The 17,094-nt window shown below is 41.8% G+C and overlaps 1 protein-coding gene across 1 annotated transcript in view; it reads left to right on the forward strand.

Moving 5' to 3' along the window:
* Positions 1-17,094, forward strand: part of ssh1a (slingshot protein phosphatase 1a) — a 142,041-nt gene that overhangs the window by 1,325 nt on the left and 123,622 nt on the right. Inside the window, exon 2 of the mRNA XM_084322420.1 lies at positions 13,665-13,702. Within this exon, the coding sequence (XP_084178546.1) occupies positions 13,665-13,702 (38 nt within the window). The remainder of the gene's footprint in view (positions 1-13,664; positions 13,703-17,094) is intronic.

Here is a 17,094-nt window from a genome sequence, read left to right on the forward strand (position 1 = left end):
TGTTTCACTTCATTAGGGTGTGTAACCCACACAGGGTGGTAAATGTGTAGTATAGTAGCGCCTAGCAGTGTACAATGTAGGCTGTAGTGTAGTTACTACTATACTATTACTATTACCATTCTGTTACAGTGCGACCAGTGTTTCTGTGCGACTAGAGCCTGGGACAGTCGTGATAGAGTTGTGTTTGCTCGACGAGCAGCCTGTTCCCATAACTCATTGTACTTCTGCGAGAGTCAATGTGGTCTGGCACCTCACTGAGGTGGATGGAACAGACAAACCTCACACACTTGAGTCTGCTGCAGCTATGATGTCATGCTCACATGAGGGGTGGGTGGAGGAGGGTGTACTGCTGTAGAGAAGGGGGGGGGGGGGGTGAGAAGGGAGAAACGAAGAAGAGAATGGAAAGAGAAGGTGCAATAAAATGAGATGGATTTAGGATAAAGTGTGTTAGATGTCGATTATTAGTGTGACTGTGGGGTTATTTCCCCCTACATGACAAAGCCTATAGAGCGGTCTTCTCACAATGGGATTGACGCATTTGTTACAGTCTCTTGTCTGCTTCACTCTCCCTGTGGACAGTTTGCTCTGATTCTGTTCCCAGAGGTGAGATTCTCATGTTTCTATCCATTGCTCATTTGCTCGCTGCTTCTGGCAGGTTTCTCTCTGTGTTACTGTTATTTCACTCGTAGTGACTGAAAAACTGGGCGACTATAGGATTTCTATTGACGGTCTACTAAAGCCTGTCTGAAAACACTTCAACACTACAGTACAACACTGTGAATTCTATCCAGAGAGACTATATCACTGTTCTCCTACATTTTATTTACATGAATTTTTTTGATTAGGATCATCTCTGCCCCCCCCCCCCCCCCCCTGACTAGTGCTGTATATGCATTATGTAGTAGTCAGTCGTATGAATTATTCCAGTCACGATTTTGATTGCATTTGTTGAAAATAGATAATAATAATTCATTTTATTTGTATAGAGCTTCTCAGGAACCCGAAGTCGCTGAAAGATGAAAGGAACATCTATGAATCATCAGAACTTTGTCTTTTGGTGCAGCACCAAATGTACTGTAATGGCAACCAGGAATGTGCAGATAATGAGACAACAGACCTTGTCGTTATGCCCCCCTGGTTCAAAATTTAACATTAGGCAAATGTGGTTCAGGAAATACTGCTGACAGTAAAGCTCAAAAGAAGAGCTAAAGCATTGTTCTCCCTGCTTGTAGGCAGGATTCTCTCTCTCTCTGCTTGCCTGGGTTTGTTGCTGAGCTAGCGGCCCGAACGTTTTTACCCTATGGAGGTGTAGTGGTTACGTCATTGGTGTTTCCCGCGCGGTCCACCCTCCTTGAAATTGCCATGTTTTGGCGGTTGAGTGGCACAGTGGGCAAGACGCTCGCCACTAACGCAGGAGCTGCTGGTATCGAGCCCAGCTCTCTGCGTTGCTACCGGCTTGGCCGGCCGTCATACTAACACAATTGGCAGTGTTAGAGGGTGGGAAAGCCGGTGGGTGGGGATTGGACGTTGTGGACAGCGACTCCTACAGGTCGGTTGGGTGACGCCGGTGCGGCGGAAACAGGAAGTATCGGGGGCAGCGTGAACCTCCCACTCGTTGCTCCTCGCCACTGAGAGTTTGAGCTGCTGCGGTGAAAAGATGCGACAGGCTGCCTCCTCGTGTACCGGAGGGGACACGTGATGCAAGGCTTCTATCCTCACTACAGCCGACCAGTGGGAGGCATAGTCTAGCAACGTTCAAGACAGGGGAGGGAAGAATTGGAAATACGAAATTGGCATGGGAGAAAAATAGAAAATGAGGAGAAAAAGTGGATAAAAAAAATAAATTGCCATGTGTTTCCAATGGACCCATTTCTAAATCGTCTCGTTTAAAACAAATAAAGCATGAACATTGGCATGGTGCACCTTTCTGTGTGTATTCATCCACAATCCACAAAAAACTGTATAGCTCAACATGAAAAAATTTGCAATTAATCGTAAAAGTAGCTAAATAATAACGTTTATGTTTTCGTTCACTGAGGAACTACACTCACTTTAGTAGTGTAGACTCCTGGCTGTATTAGGCGACAGCACTGAACGACAGGCGTTCTACTGGTAAGTGTAGTTCTTTTTTAATGACTAATTAAAAACGTTATAACTAACTTTATTTCAACCAAAAATGCTCAAACAATAATGTATAGGGACTGGGAGGTGTAGTCTGACGTCACTTTAGTTTCCCGCACGGTTCACCCGTATAGGGATTTATCATTGGGAAAATATATTATCGGCTATTGCAATAATTCTGCCTCATGAACATTGTCAAGCTTTCCATTTTTGCACAAAATGAGTTCCCTTCTATCACTAACATTATTGTTTAACTCTTTAATTGCCAAACCCGAGATAAGTCGGGTTAACTCGCCATGCGTTGGCTGCCAGACCCGATATATCTCAGGTTTTGGTAGTTTATTCTTTTATTCAATATTTGTATTCATTATTCATCCAGGGACCTTGGTGTTACCATAGAGGGAATGAGTCTGAGATCACCAAAGTGCAATACCGGCCTCATCCAGCTAGACGGCGGTATCGATTCGAGCACCCTTTGAAACCTTATATCTTGCCCTGTGTTACACTCAAATGTCACAGGCGCAGTTTTCTGGGTCGGGCAAGTCGAGCGGTTCTCCCGGTTGCATTGAAGCGCGTCAAATGCCCCCGATCCATATGTTGTGGTGGGTTATGTCGTGGACCAAATGGCGGATGGACCTTATGGCGATCAAACAATTGGAATATTATTTTTGGAATACTCCCGATCACAGGTAGGGACTATCTGATGTAAATTCTAGCTTGATTGTGCAATGTTATTATACTGATCCAGCTGATCAGTGTTTTTAGTGTTCAAATAATCAGAAACGACCCCCCCCCCCCCTTTCATGCATTCATGATGAAACATAATACCTATATACATTTGGTTTGGGAATAGTAGCGTGTCCAGGCAAGAAGAAACGGCAACGCTTATAGTAGAATCCACGTATAAGGCTATAACTCAGCCTTTCGGGAATGACCCCAGACCACTCTAGAACTATACTTATATTCACCACGGTATAACACTGGAACGTATGGATGAAAAAATAAATAGTTTTTCACATATTGAACAATAGATAGTTGATGTCAAATGGGCCATAGTATTGTATCCTAGCTATAATATAGAATATATATATACCTCTACAAACAAGGTGACGCACTCCTATCTTTAAAGTGTGACATTGCTACAACGGGACCCGTCTAATCCCTGGAACTGAATGAGTTAAGCATCTTTGGTTGAAATAAAGTTAGTTAAGGTTGTTTAATTTGTCGTAAAAAAATAACTACACTTACCAGTAGAACGCCCGTTGTTCAGTGCTGTCGCCTAATACAGCCAGGAGTCTACGCTGTGGTGACGTCAGTCAGCAGCGCCGGAGTGAAGCTCCTGTGTAGTTCGTCAGTGAATGAAAACATAAACGTTGTTATTTTGCTACCTTTACGATTAATTGCGAATTGTTTCATGTTGAGCTATAGATTGTGGATGAATTCACACAGAAAGGTACACCATGCCAATGTTCATGCTTTATTTGTTTTAAACGAGACGATTTAGAAATGTGTCCATTGAAAATACATTGCGATTTCAAGAGGGGTGGACCACGCGGGAAACAGCAATGACATAATAACCACTACACCTCCCTATTGCCTAAACACCAAACTACTTTGCTAGTTGTAGAGTATTGTCCCCCCCCAACTAAGACATTCACTAAAGAAAGTATTTCAATGCAGGCGGCCGGGTAGCGCAGCGGACTAAGCGTCTGTCTACCACCGCAGATATACTGGTATCGAATCCAGCTGTCAGCGGTGCCTCCGGCTTGGCCGGTCGTCATACTGGCACAATTGGCAGTGTCAGCGGGAGGGAAGCCGGTGGGTGGTGGTAATCTGGTCATTGTAAACAGCAACTCCTACAGGTCGGTCAGGGCGCCTGCACAGCGAGGAAGGGATCTGCCGATCTGGGTGAGGTAGTGTGCCCTCCCACGCGTTACACTCACCCAATAAGAGTCCTCGCTGCCAGGTGAAAAGAGGCTGCTGGCTGTCTCCTATGTATCGGAGGAAGCATGTGATAGACTTCAGGGCTCCCTAGACCGGCAAGTAGGGGGCAAATGCACGCAACGACCAGGAAGGGGAGGGGGGAATTGGCATAACAACTAAATTCGGATGGGAGAAAAATACAAGAAAAATAGGAGGAGAAAAAGTGGATAAAAAAAAGAAAGTATTTCAATGCATTATTTTTATTGAAATGCTTTACTTAAATGTTGCTAAAACAATATAGGCTAAATGTACTCATCCTTTCCGGTGGGGCACAGACGTTTCTACTGCTACACGCAAAATCAACTGTTTTCTTTTTCTTTTTCTCCTCTTCTAAATATCAGTCTGAGGTATATGGGATTTTGAACCAGGAGTGAGAGGGAGGCCTAATGTTGCGTCACATCTGTGATCTATTGATATAAACCTCCAGGTTTAACTAGGGTTAACTAACTCCTCCAGCCAAGTTATCCCTGACTTTGCCTGCTCATCCCGTGGGCTAATGTTGACCTTTTACCACTCTGTCCCCAAGTTACACAATGAATGCTTTGTGGTGAAACTTTAGTGGCCCCATTCTCACTGTGCAGTGCTGCCACTCTGCCCTCTTTCAGTGAAGAATGTAGGTGAACATTTATGGAGGTGTCACCGTCACGTGGCTCTCATGGTGACATTTATTACAATGCTTTTGTTTGGTCTATAGGTCATGGAACTGCTTCACAACTTATTAACTCTGATATTTTTATTCCCTGAGTGGTGACTGTTTTTAGACTGTAGCCTATGCTCTTAAAGCCAACTTGGATGTTAGCCAGGGAATGTATTGTTGTTGTATCATTGATCACCGTAAGTGTGATCCAAACTGTAATCCCAACACTATTTTAGTTTTGGTGTACAGTATAATATCACATACTATAATGATAATAACAATAATAATAATAGTGATGATAATGATAATAATAATAATAATAATAATAATAATAATAATAATAATAATAATAATAATAATAACTAGACAATTCCGCGCGGGGGAAATTGTGAAAGTGTGGGTGACGCCTGTGCACCGCCGGCCAACGGGGGAGAGGGTCTCGCGCGAGTCTCTATGACAAACGGTTCAAAGGATACAAAAAGGGGGCGCGGCCTAAGGATCGGGGGAGTGGTCAACATAGACCAATCAAAGAGGATATCCCTACTGAGTGCAATGACACAACCCGCAACACTATTACACTATTACACAATATTACACTATTACACACTATTACACACTATTACACACTATTACACACTATTACACTATTACACACTATTACACTATTACACACTATTACACACTATTACACACTATTACACTATTACACACTATTACACTATTACACTATTACACACTATAACACTATTACACTATTACACACTATTGCACTATTACACTATTACACACTATTACACGCTATTACACTATTACACACTATTACACTATTACACACTATTACACTATTACACTATTACACTATTACACACTATTACACTATTACACACTATTACACTATTACACTATTACACTATTACACACTATTACACTATTACACTATTACACTATTACACTATTACACTATTACACACTATTACACTATTACACTATTACACACTATTACACTATTACACACTATTACACTATTACACTATTACACACTATTACACTATTACACACTATTACACTATTACACACTATTACACTATTACACACTATTACACTATTACACACTATTACACTATTACACACTATTACACTATTACACTATTACACACTATTACACTATTACACACTATTACACTATTACACTATTACACACTATTACACTATTACACTATTACACTATTACACTATTACACACTATTACACTATTACACTATTACACTATTACACACTATTACACTATTACACTATTACACTATTACACACTATTACACTATTACACACTATTACACTATTACACTATTACACACTATTACACTATTACACTATTACACACTATTACACTATTACACTATTACACACTATTACACTATTACACTATTACACTATTACACTATTACACACTATCACACTATTACACTATTACACACTATTACACTATTAAACTATTACACTATTACACACTATTACACTATTACACTATTACACACTATTACACTATTACACAATATTACACTATTACACACTATTACACACTATTACACTATTACACTATTACACAATTACACTATTACACACTATTACACACTATTACACTATTACACCGAGTACAATGGCACAATCCGCAAGTCTCTACGACAAACGGTTCAAGAGATACACTGAGGGGGTGTGGCCTAAGGGGGCGTGGTCTAAGGATCGGGGGAGTGGTCAACATCGACCAATGAAAGGGGGTCAACATGGACCAATGAAAAATGAAAGAGGATATCCCTACTGAGTACAATGGCACAATCCGCAAGTCTCTACGACAAACGGTTCAAGAGATACACTGAGGGGGTGTGGCCTAAGGGGGCGTGGTCTAAGGATCGGGGGAGTGGTCAACATCGACCAATGAAAGGTGGTCAACATCGACCAATGGCACAATCCGCAAGTCTCTACGACAAACGGTTCAAGAGATACACTGAGGGGGTGTGGCCTAAGGGGGCGTGGTCTAAGGATCGGGGGAGTGGTCAACATCGACCAATGAAAGGTGGTCAACATGGACCAATGAAAAATGAAAGAGGATATCCCTACTGAGTACAATGACACAACCCACAAGACAGAGGGCGCTGTCCAGCAATTCAGTACTGCAACACAGTGATGGGCAATGATGGGTTAAAGTGGATGAGGTCATTGGCAGCTCAGCCACGAGCCACACAGCTGAACCAATCATGAGTGAGCCATGAGCCACACAGGTGAAGCAATCACTATGACTTGCATATTTTCTATCCAATGCATTTCTATGGAGGCAGATGCATGACTGCATTGTCACATTGATTAAAAGAAAACTATAAGAGATGAAGCGTTGTGACTCGCACAAGAGCACTACAATGAGTAGGCGAAGGGTTGTGCGCGAGATTGTGGCATTTGTGCGATATTGTGGCACTCCTTCGGCGATCGGAACAGAAGGCTAAAAAATTGTGTGAAAAAATTGATTTCTAGAGGGCGATTGCATGGCGGTCAATGGGGAGGAGAACCTTCAAACAAATGGTCGTCAGTTGAGATAGAAATGTCCAATTCCATAAATTTTTCTTTTCTGAGCGGGATGACAGCCGTGTCATCGTTTTGATGTGTTTGTTTTATTTCTACGTCCAAAATTGAGATCACACTCGCAATTCACCCAAGGTAGGGGGAAAAAGATTATTTCAGCTGCTACACTCTAAAATGCAATGCATTCCCAATGGGACCGAAATTTTACCGTTTAAAGTCGATTCGTAGCCAGACGGTGCGGTGAAACTTTTACGGGTTCGAAGACCGCAGTTGCCATAGGCAAGCCGCTCGTTTTGATACCTTTCACGTGTATGGTGCGCGAACGCTTACGTGTTGCAAAGTGTTTGAAACTCTAAATTGCACTGTATTTCCGAAATTTTACCGTTTAAAGTCGATTCGTAGCCAGACGGTGCGGTGAAACTTTACGAGTTCGAATAGCGTATCGAGTTGGAGCAAGCCGCTCGTTTTGATACCTTTCACGTGTATGGGGCGCGAACGCTCTGGCACGAGTGTGTTGTCAAAATCGGTGGAATAAATAAATAAATAAATAAAAAGAGTATAGATATGTATAGTGTGGGTTGCAACCTGGCTTCGCCAGGTCACCCACACTAATAATAATAATAATAATAATAATAATAATAATAATAATAATAATAATAATAATAATAATAATAATAATAATAATAATAATAATAATAATAATAATAATAATAATAATAATAATAATAATAATAATAGTAATAGTAATAATAATAATAATAATAATAATAATAGTAATAATAATAATAGTAATAATAATTAGTATGATGATAATAATAATAATAATAATGATAATAAATGATGATGATAATAATATTGATAATAATAATAATTATTATGATCATTATTATTATCATCAATAATGATGATGATGATGATGTTAATAATAATAATAATAATAATAATAATAATAATAATAATAATAATAATAATAATAATAATAATAATAATAATAATAATAACAACAATACTACTACTACTAACTCATTGGCTGCCAGCTATTATCCTTATCCTTTTTTTTATCTACTTTTTCTCCCATTTTCTATTTTTCTCCCATCCCAATTTCGTATCGTCCAATTCTACCCTCCTCTGTCTCGAACGCTGTTAGGCCATGCCTCCCACAAGCCGGCTGTAATGTGGACGAAGCCATACATTGCACGAGTCCCCTCCGGTACTTGAGGAGGCAGCCGTCGCATCTTTTCACCTGCACAGCGCAATCTCTCAGCGGCGGGGGTCTGCGTGGGAGGGCACGCCGCCCCCGTCGCTTCCTGATTCTGCTGCGCAGGCGCACCGACCGATCTGTAGGAGTCGCTGACCACAACGTCCGATCCCCACCCATCAGCTTCCCACCCCCTAATACTGCCAAATGTATTAGTGTGAACGACCAGCCAAGCTGATAGCAATGTGGAGAGCTGGGTTCGAACCCAGCATCTCCTGCATTGGTGGTGAGCGCCTTGCCCACTGCACCACCTAGCCGCCCCCTATTATCCTTATCCTGTGGTAGCTACTGCCAGGGCATAAAAGAAAATATTGTTTGTTTCCTGTTGGTTGTCAGTTAAGGCCATGGGTAGGTAGGGAATTTATTTTATTTTATTTTATTTTTTTATTTTATTCTTTCCCACGGCGACTATGGATAGGGAATTTCTTTATTTAATTAAAATTTTCACAATAACATGGATGCATGTACTCTGCCAGCATGTTTAATATCCATAATACTAAAGGTTTGACTAAGATTTCTATGAAACTTTATTGTAAAAAAAAAATTATAATAATAATAATCTTTTATTACAAAAAAAAAACTCATAAAATAAATAATGGGTCGCACCTAAATCGGCAGGGTCGGTCGGCAACCGGAAACAATTTTTTTTTCTTTTAGGCCCAAGCTGTAAACGATGGGAGTTAGTCACCTTGTTTGTAGAGCTAAATCTATATTCTATATTATAGCCATGGATGCAATACTATAGTCATTTGACATTGAGTTTCTTCCGGTCAAGATGCAAAAAAGAGATAATTTTTCCATCCATACGTTCCCGTGTTATACCGTGGTGAATATAAGTATGGTTTTAGAGAGGTCTAGGGTAATTCATGAAATGCTTAGTTGTAATAATAATAATAATAATGCACGGCGGCTAGGTGGTGTAGTGGGCAAGGCGCTCGCCACCAATGCAGGAGACGCTGGGTTCGAGCCCAGCTCTCAGCATTGCTACCAGCTTGGCTGGTCGTTCATACTAACACAATTGGCAGTGTTAGGGGTGGGAAAGCTGGTGGGTGGGTCCTGGTCGTTGTAAAACAGCGACTCCTACAGTTCGGTCGGGGCGCCTGCTCAGCGAGGAAAAGATCTAAGGGGGATAGTGTGATCCTTCCACACGTTACACCCTCTCAGTGAGAGTCCGCGCTGCCAGGTGAAAAGAAGCGGTTGATTGGCTACACGTGTGTCGGAGGAAGCACGCGATAGCCTCCACTCTCCCAGACCGACTGTGGGGGGTAGGTGCGCAGCAACCAGGAAGGGGATTGGGAATTGGCATAACGACTAACATTGGGATGGGAGAAAAACGGGGGGGGGGAGGAAAAAGGAGGGGGAAAAAGATTAAAAAAAAAATAATAATAATGCAGGACCTGTTCAGAGGTCTTTAATTGGCATGCAATTATCCTCAATGTTAGCGGTTAGCACACACGGTTAGCACACACACACCGGAACACACACGCATGCATTGTTTTTTGTAGGATCGCCGATGCGATTAGTCTCTGCGCTTAACCCATCCCGTCGTCCTTCCCCCCAAGGGCAGCCGGGAGCAGACAGACGTCGGCGAGGGCCGCGCCCGGGGACCAATCCAAGTGCTCCTGCCCGTCTTCGTCAAGGACGCCACAGCGTTAACGATCTGTTGCTGTGCATGTTTTCCCATTGGGTTTATCTTATCGGGGGGGAAACCCTTGCGAGCACGGGGAGAACATGCAAACTCCACACAGAAAGGCCTGGGAGATACCCCACCTGGGTACCTGGCATCATGGAAACCTGGTCCCCAAGCGGGAATCGAACCCTGGACCTTCTTGCTGTGAGGCGACAGTGTTAACCACTACACCACCGTGCCACCTGTTGAGGCAGTATACGTTGATTACATTATAGACGTTGCCGTTTCCTTCCTGAACCCGCTATTGTTCCGGAATCAAATCCACATTATAAGTATTATGTTCCATCATGAATGCATGAAAGGGGGGGGGGGGGTAGTTTCGGATTATTTGATTGTCAGTAATGGCATTCGCATTGAACACTAAAAACGGTTATCAGCCCGATCGGTGTAAAAGCATTGCAGGATCAAGCTAGAATGGACGTCAAATCGCCCTTACCTGTGGCCGGGAGTAATCTAAAAAGAATATTCCAATTTCTTGATGGCCATCTGGTAGATCCAATGTCCATTTCGGGAACGGTTTATGTTGATTGTTGATTTTTTTGTTAGTTTGTTTTATCTTTGTTTATGTTTATTTATTTGTATGTGTAAACATTCAAAATAAAAGAATTCATTCATCTGCTCAACGGCATAATTCACCACAACCATTCCAGGACCAGCCGGGACAACCGTTCGGCTCGAACAACAAGGGAAAATGAAACCTGAGACCTGGGGCCGTCCCACAGAGAAAGATACAAGGGTAGAAAAGGTGCTCGATACCACCCTCTAGCGTGATGCGGCCGGTATTGCACTTTTACACAGAGAGTCAGTGGGCCTGTAATGAATAGAAATATCGAATAAAATAAATAATGATCAAATAATATATACGTGGTTGGCGTTCAACGGTTGTCGGACAAACACATAAGCGTTGTCGGCGTCCAATGAGCTAATAATAATACCAACTCATTCATAATAATAAATAATATATTGTGTACAGCACAATATCAGCAACTCTTGTTGGTATTTTGTTTCATTCACTAAACTACCTAATGTACTTTTTATTAAGGCTCTTATATATCTCTTAGAGCAGGGGTGTCAAACTCATTTTCACAGAGGGCCACATCAGCATTATGGTTGCCCTCAAAGGGCCAAAGACCGTATAAATGTTAATGTAATGTAAAATAAATGTAGCTACTCATTTACATATTGTTAAACATGTTGTTTCTGTATTTATTACTTATTCAAGTTATACATATTGCATATGCATTTGCATAGATGTAAAAATATATGTTAGCTTATGTTATTTTAACAAATAATTTTAGTTTATCAGAACCCCATATTACTCCATCAATCAATGATCAAACCATTCAAGTAAATAACAAAGAAGAATATCATCAAATACAAGCTATGACATTAAGTTTGTTCAAAACCTTTTTGTCACAGTCAAGAGGGGCAGAACTAACAACTGTGAGCTGCAAAGAATGCGTGGGACAGATGTAGCAGATGTTACAAAAACAAATGGCTGCACACAACCTTGCAGAGGCCATACATCCAACTAATGGAAGATTAGTTTAATTAACAGATTGCAGAATGGGTACAGTACAGCTCAATACACACAATTGTTAAGGGGATGCAGACCAGAGAAAGACTTTCGACTTGTTTACATCAGGGTCCCCCATTTTCAATTTGTAATGAAATTGCTATTATGTGTCTGCATGAACACACAACTCTAACTGTACTCAAAAATAACAAAATAAGGGTTGTCTCAGTTCACAACTATATTGGTCAAGTTTTGGGTGGGACTTGTTTGCGTCCCTACAGCTTCTTATTCAATTGAGCGAGATGCTCGGTTATGTCACACAGCCAGCTTGCATCGGACAGTTCAGACAATATTTCTTCAACCCTTTGTTACCTATTCCGCCTGGATCTTTTTTGTATTTTGGGCTGTAAAATTGTCAAAGAATGTCTGAGGAGTAAGTGCTTTTGGCTTTTTTCCTTTTGTTACTTCATCAATACCTCAGATGTTCAACACACATGTATGTGTAAGAATGTGTAATAACTAAGGCTGTCAAAGCTTTATTAACGCATTAACCCACAATTATTTTAACGCCGCTATTTTTTAACCCAAGATTAATGTTAAAAAAAAATTTTTTACCAGCGCTCTTGGGGGGCCACATCAAATGACGTGGCCGGCCGCATTTGGCCCGCGGGCCATGAGTTTGACACCTATGTCTTAGAGCATCTACTGTTATGGTTTGTAAACAACCCCAACAGCACGACACAGACAGGTAGTTCAGAGTTAGCCAAAACCGAAGGGCGTATTTATTTTCACAAAACAGAATGTGCAACCACAATGTTAATCCTCTTGAGGGGAATGTCCTTTAGCCAAGTTGGGCTCTGCAGCACTGCCCTAAGCGGAGTTGACTCTGCGGCTCTGCAGCACTGCCCTTAGCAGAGTTGACTCTGCGGCTCTGCAGCTTCATGCTATTCCACTCGCGGGGAAAATAGAAACGGAGAATGTCATTAGTTCCAAAACATAGAATATAACAGGCAGAGACCAGTAACAAAACAAACAATTCTTCAGTGTTTGAGGAAACACAGGCAGAGTCCAGTAACAAAACTAATTCTTCAGTGTTTGAGGAAACACACAGGCAGAGTCCAGTAACAAAACAAACAATTCAGTGTTTGAGGAAACACACAGGCAGAGTCCAGTAACAAAACAAACAATTCAGTGTTTGAGGAAACACACAGGCAGAGTCCAGTAACAGACGAAGGCCGTGAGTCCAGGGCAAAAACGAGGATATCAATTCATAGAAAAATAGTCCTCCAAAAAACTCACCAGAAGCAAGGTCGAAGTGGGAAAACGAGGCATGGGTCCACGGAGGCAGAGAGAGAACACAGCAACAACCTCCAAGGGGCGCACTGAAGGAACAAGAGAGGGAACAGCAGTAGAGTACGTGGTGACAAAACGACCCGACACAGAAATGATCAGCAAACCCAGTATAAGAGTGCTCCCGCCGAGCTGATTGGAAACTCCTCTCAGGTGCGTGATGGTAATGGACCTGTCTCAAAACCCTGCCCCTTTTCTTGATCCTCCAATCACAACTGTCGCTTACCTCGGACAAACTTGGTTTGTCCGAGGTAAGCGACAGTTGTGATTGGAGGATCAAGAAAAGGGGCAGGGTTTGAGACAGGTCAATTGGCACTGAGAAGCGCGCAGTACTGGACCAGCCCTCACATCTACCTTGTTGTCCACTTTACTAATTAATTCATCAAGGTTTATAATTAGTGGACATATAGGCAAGTCTAAATCCTTACTCTAGATAGTTGGCGGAGGGTCATTATGTGGGTCAGCAATGATGCCAACAACATTAAACAGCTCTGTGTGATGAAATTAATGATCTTCCCCCTATTTTTCTGTCTTGCAGGATTTTGGGAGTGATGACAAACGCAGAGTAAACCAGAGGTACGTTTGTTTGCGGCACAGTTAACCGTCTGTAGTGTGGTAGTGAAAGGGTTAACCTTCTGCAGTGTTTTAGTGAAAGGGTTAACCCTTTGTCGTGCAGCAGTGAAAGGGTTAACCTTCTATTGTGTGTGTGTGGCAGTGAAAGGGTTAACCCTTTTGTATTCGATAACGTGGCAAAGTAGGTAAAACGTTGGCTTGTGTTTTTTTATCTGCATCTGTCTTGGTTTTATTCACCCTGTGGAATCTGGAATGGTGGCAGTCTGGCTCCACAGCAGAGAGCATCCGACTGCCAATCCAATAAAACAGCTTTCTTTCTTTCTGTCTGTCTGTGTGGTGTAGTCATCCGGAGCTAATTCTGACTAACATGTTTTTCTCATTTGAGTCGGCACACAACCAATATGTTATTATGAGTCGATATAGGTGTGTCCTCAGTTTCTCCCACCACATTATCACGGTTCAGGGGACCAGTTTCAGAAACATCTTCTATTCTGAGTTACTTTGCTCCGTCACACTGTTCATCATTTATATACATATTTTAGAATGTATATCTCTGACTGTGTACTCTTATTCTTATTTTAGATTTTTGACTACCTGAATGTTCATTGTGAGCGATCTGTGGTGCTGAATTTCCCTCGGGATCAATAAAGTACTTCTATTCTATTCTATCTATTCTATACAGTACATGGGCATTTGGTACATGGTACATTTACGTTTAGTCATTTAGCTGATGCTTTTATTGAAAGCGACTTACAAGTTCTGTACAACAAGACAGCAGGAAGGGTACGTAACGTTGTTCGTCAAACAGTGTTGAACTTGAGTGCTTCAGTCTTGAGTGCATAGTAGTGTAGACATATTTGCATAGTAGGTAAGATGAGACGGTATGTTTCATTTTATTTAATTTTATTTATTTTTGGGGGGGGGGGGGGGGGAGTGGGCTTTCTGTATTTTTCACCCATCCCAATTTAGTCATTATGCCAATTTCCTTCCTGGTCGTTGCACGCATTGCCCCACTGTCGGCCTGGGGAGGACTCCTCCGATACATGTGGAGTCGCCAGCCGCTTCTTTTCACTTGACAGCGAGGAGTTTCACTGGGGGAATGTAACGCGTGCGGAGGTTCACGCTATTTCCCCCAGATCCCCTCAATGCTGAACAGGCGCCCCGACCGACCTGTAGGAGTTTACAACGACCAGGACACATACCCCGCCGGCTTCCCACCCGCTAACACTGCCAATTGTGTTAGTAGGGACGACTGACCAAGCCGGAGGTACCGCTGACAGCTGGATTCAATCCCAGAGTCTCTGCGGTGGTAGGCGAGTGCTTAGTCCACTGCGCTACCCAGCTGCCCCTAGTTTCATATTTTATTCAGATATTGATTGAAGAAGTGTGTTTTTAGTCGACGGCGGATAATTGGTAGTGTTGACTCTGCTCCTTTAGGATTCAAAATGCGTAGCCTATTTTATAGATTGAAAGTTGCTCCATCATGACATAATAATAATAATAATAATAATACATTTTATTTATATAGCGCTTTTCAAGTACCCAAAGATGCTGACAATAAGCAAAACAAATGAACAGAGAAACAAAGAACCACAGGGAATAAGCAACAGTATGAATACGCAAGACATAAAACCAACGGGTAACAAGTAACAAATACAAAGTCCAGCAGGGGAACAATCAGGGAAGTAAATAACTTGATCAATTCAGCCCTCTGTGTTAATGTTGGAAGACAGCAGGCTGTAACACTGACTACCTCATGGCTATTTGAGGCAATAAAAGGGACTGATCGTTTTATTCTATTTTATTGTGCAACCTACCGTATTTATAGACCTGAGCGTGACACAAGATAAAAATGGCCACTGTGTGAATATGGTGAACTGGCTATCTAGGTATTGACTTTATCACGTACCGCAGGTCTATAGGAAGCTCTACTTATGCTTCTAATACCTGTAATCTCCTCCAGAGTCATTTAAGATGGTTCACAGTGAAACTGGTAACAAGAGAAGCTGATACTTCAGATGATGAGTTTGGCAATTTGGGGAAAGGAGCCGCCGGCTTTGATCTCAGGCTCTTGATAGTCAAATCACCTACAATTCTGAGTTCCAGCTTTTTACAAGTCTGACATCTGACCAAAACAGACTCAAAGTTCACTCATTAACTCGTTTTATCGCTGCTTTTAGTTTTGACGGTAGTAACTAAAGTGACATGTATCTCTTAGCTCCACTAAGTGAGCTGTTTCATCAAACAGCTCACTTAGTGGAGCAAGCTCATATTTTGGGATTTAAACATTGCGTGTATTGATAATAATAATAATAATTCATTTATTTTGTATAGCGCTTTTCAAGGACCCAAAGTCGCTGACAATAGGCAAAAAAAGAAAACAAAGAAACAAAACCAGAGGGAAACGGAGGACAATAAGAATACACAGGAAACATAAAACCACGAGTAACGGATAACAAATGCGGGAGTGAGTAGGGGAGACAGTCGGGAGGAGAGTAAAGGGGTCCCCACACGGCGAGCGATTTTAGCCAGGCGACCGATTTTTTTAGCGAGGCGACCGACAGAATTGTATTGCCTCCATTGTTATGAATGGGAGAACCCACACGGCAGGAGATTTTGAAGCGACGGTCGCGCAGCTATTTCTGTCGCCTGGCTAAAAATCGCCTTGATCCTATTTTTTGAGGCGACACTGAAAGGACAATGAGGAAATAACATGACTTCTACTGGTGTATCATTTGTACACCATTAATGTATTATACATTCATTGATCAATAACCTACGTATTATTACCATGCTACTTATGTTAATTATTATTAACAGGAACAATAAAAATAAATAACGTTAGTTGGAGAACTTAAGGTTTAGTGGCCGCTTGTCATTAACTAACTGACAATGCGCCACGATGCACCTACTAGATGTTTTTGTACTCGGGTAACAGGGGGGGGGGGGGGGCAGGAGAGGAGAGAACGTGGGGCAGGGGGAAATGGTGGCGAGTTGGAGGAGGGTGGTTATGGGTAAGGAAGGTTGAATGCTTGGGAGAACAGGTAGGTTTTGAGTCTGGATTTGAAGGTGGAGAGTGAGGGAGTGTCAATCAGGATTGCACCTGATTAGATAAATGTGCTGCTAGACTAGCCTGTTTCTCAACTTTCTCTTTTTCAACCTAAAATATGTTTCTGACAAAATATTTAGCTGGAAATAAGACACACACAATTGCTGGATCTTGATTCACATTTGATCTGCGATGCCTCGTTTTGACAGCTTGGTTCATGGGAACCAGAAAAACATTATGGCTCGCTCGTAAGTTAGCTCACTTTCCCCCACATAAATGGTTTACTAAAATACGTTTCTTTTTTGAAACACGGTATTCAAAGATTTTGTTTTTTCACAAGCGGTCC

The sequence above is a fragment of the Notolepis coatsorum genome (genome assembly GCF_963971535.1).
Source record: "Notolepis coatsorum genome assembly, chromosome: 10".
Lineage (NCBI taxonomy): Eukaryota > Metazoa > Chordata > Actinopteri > Aulopiformes > Paralepididae > Notolepis > Notolepis coatsorum.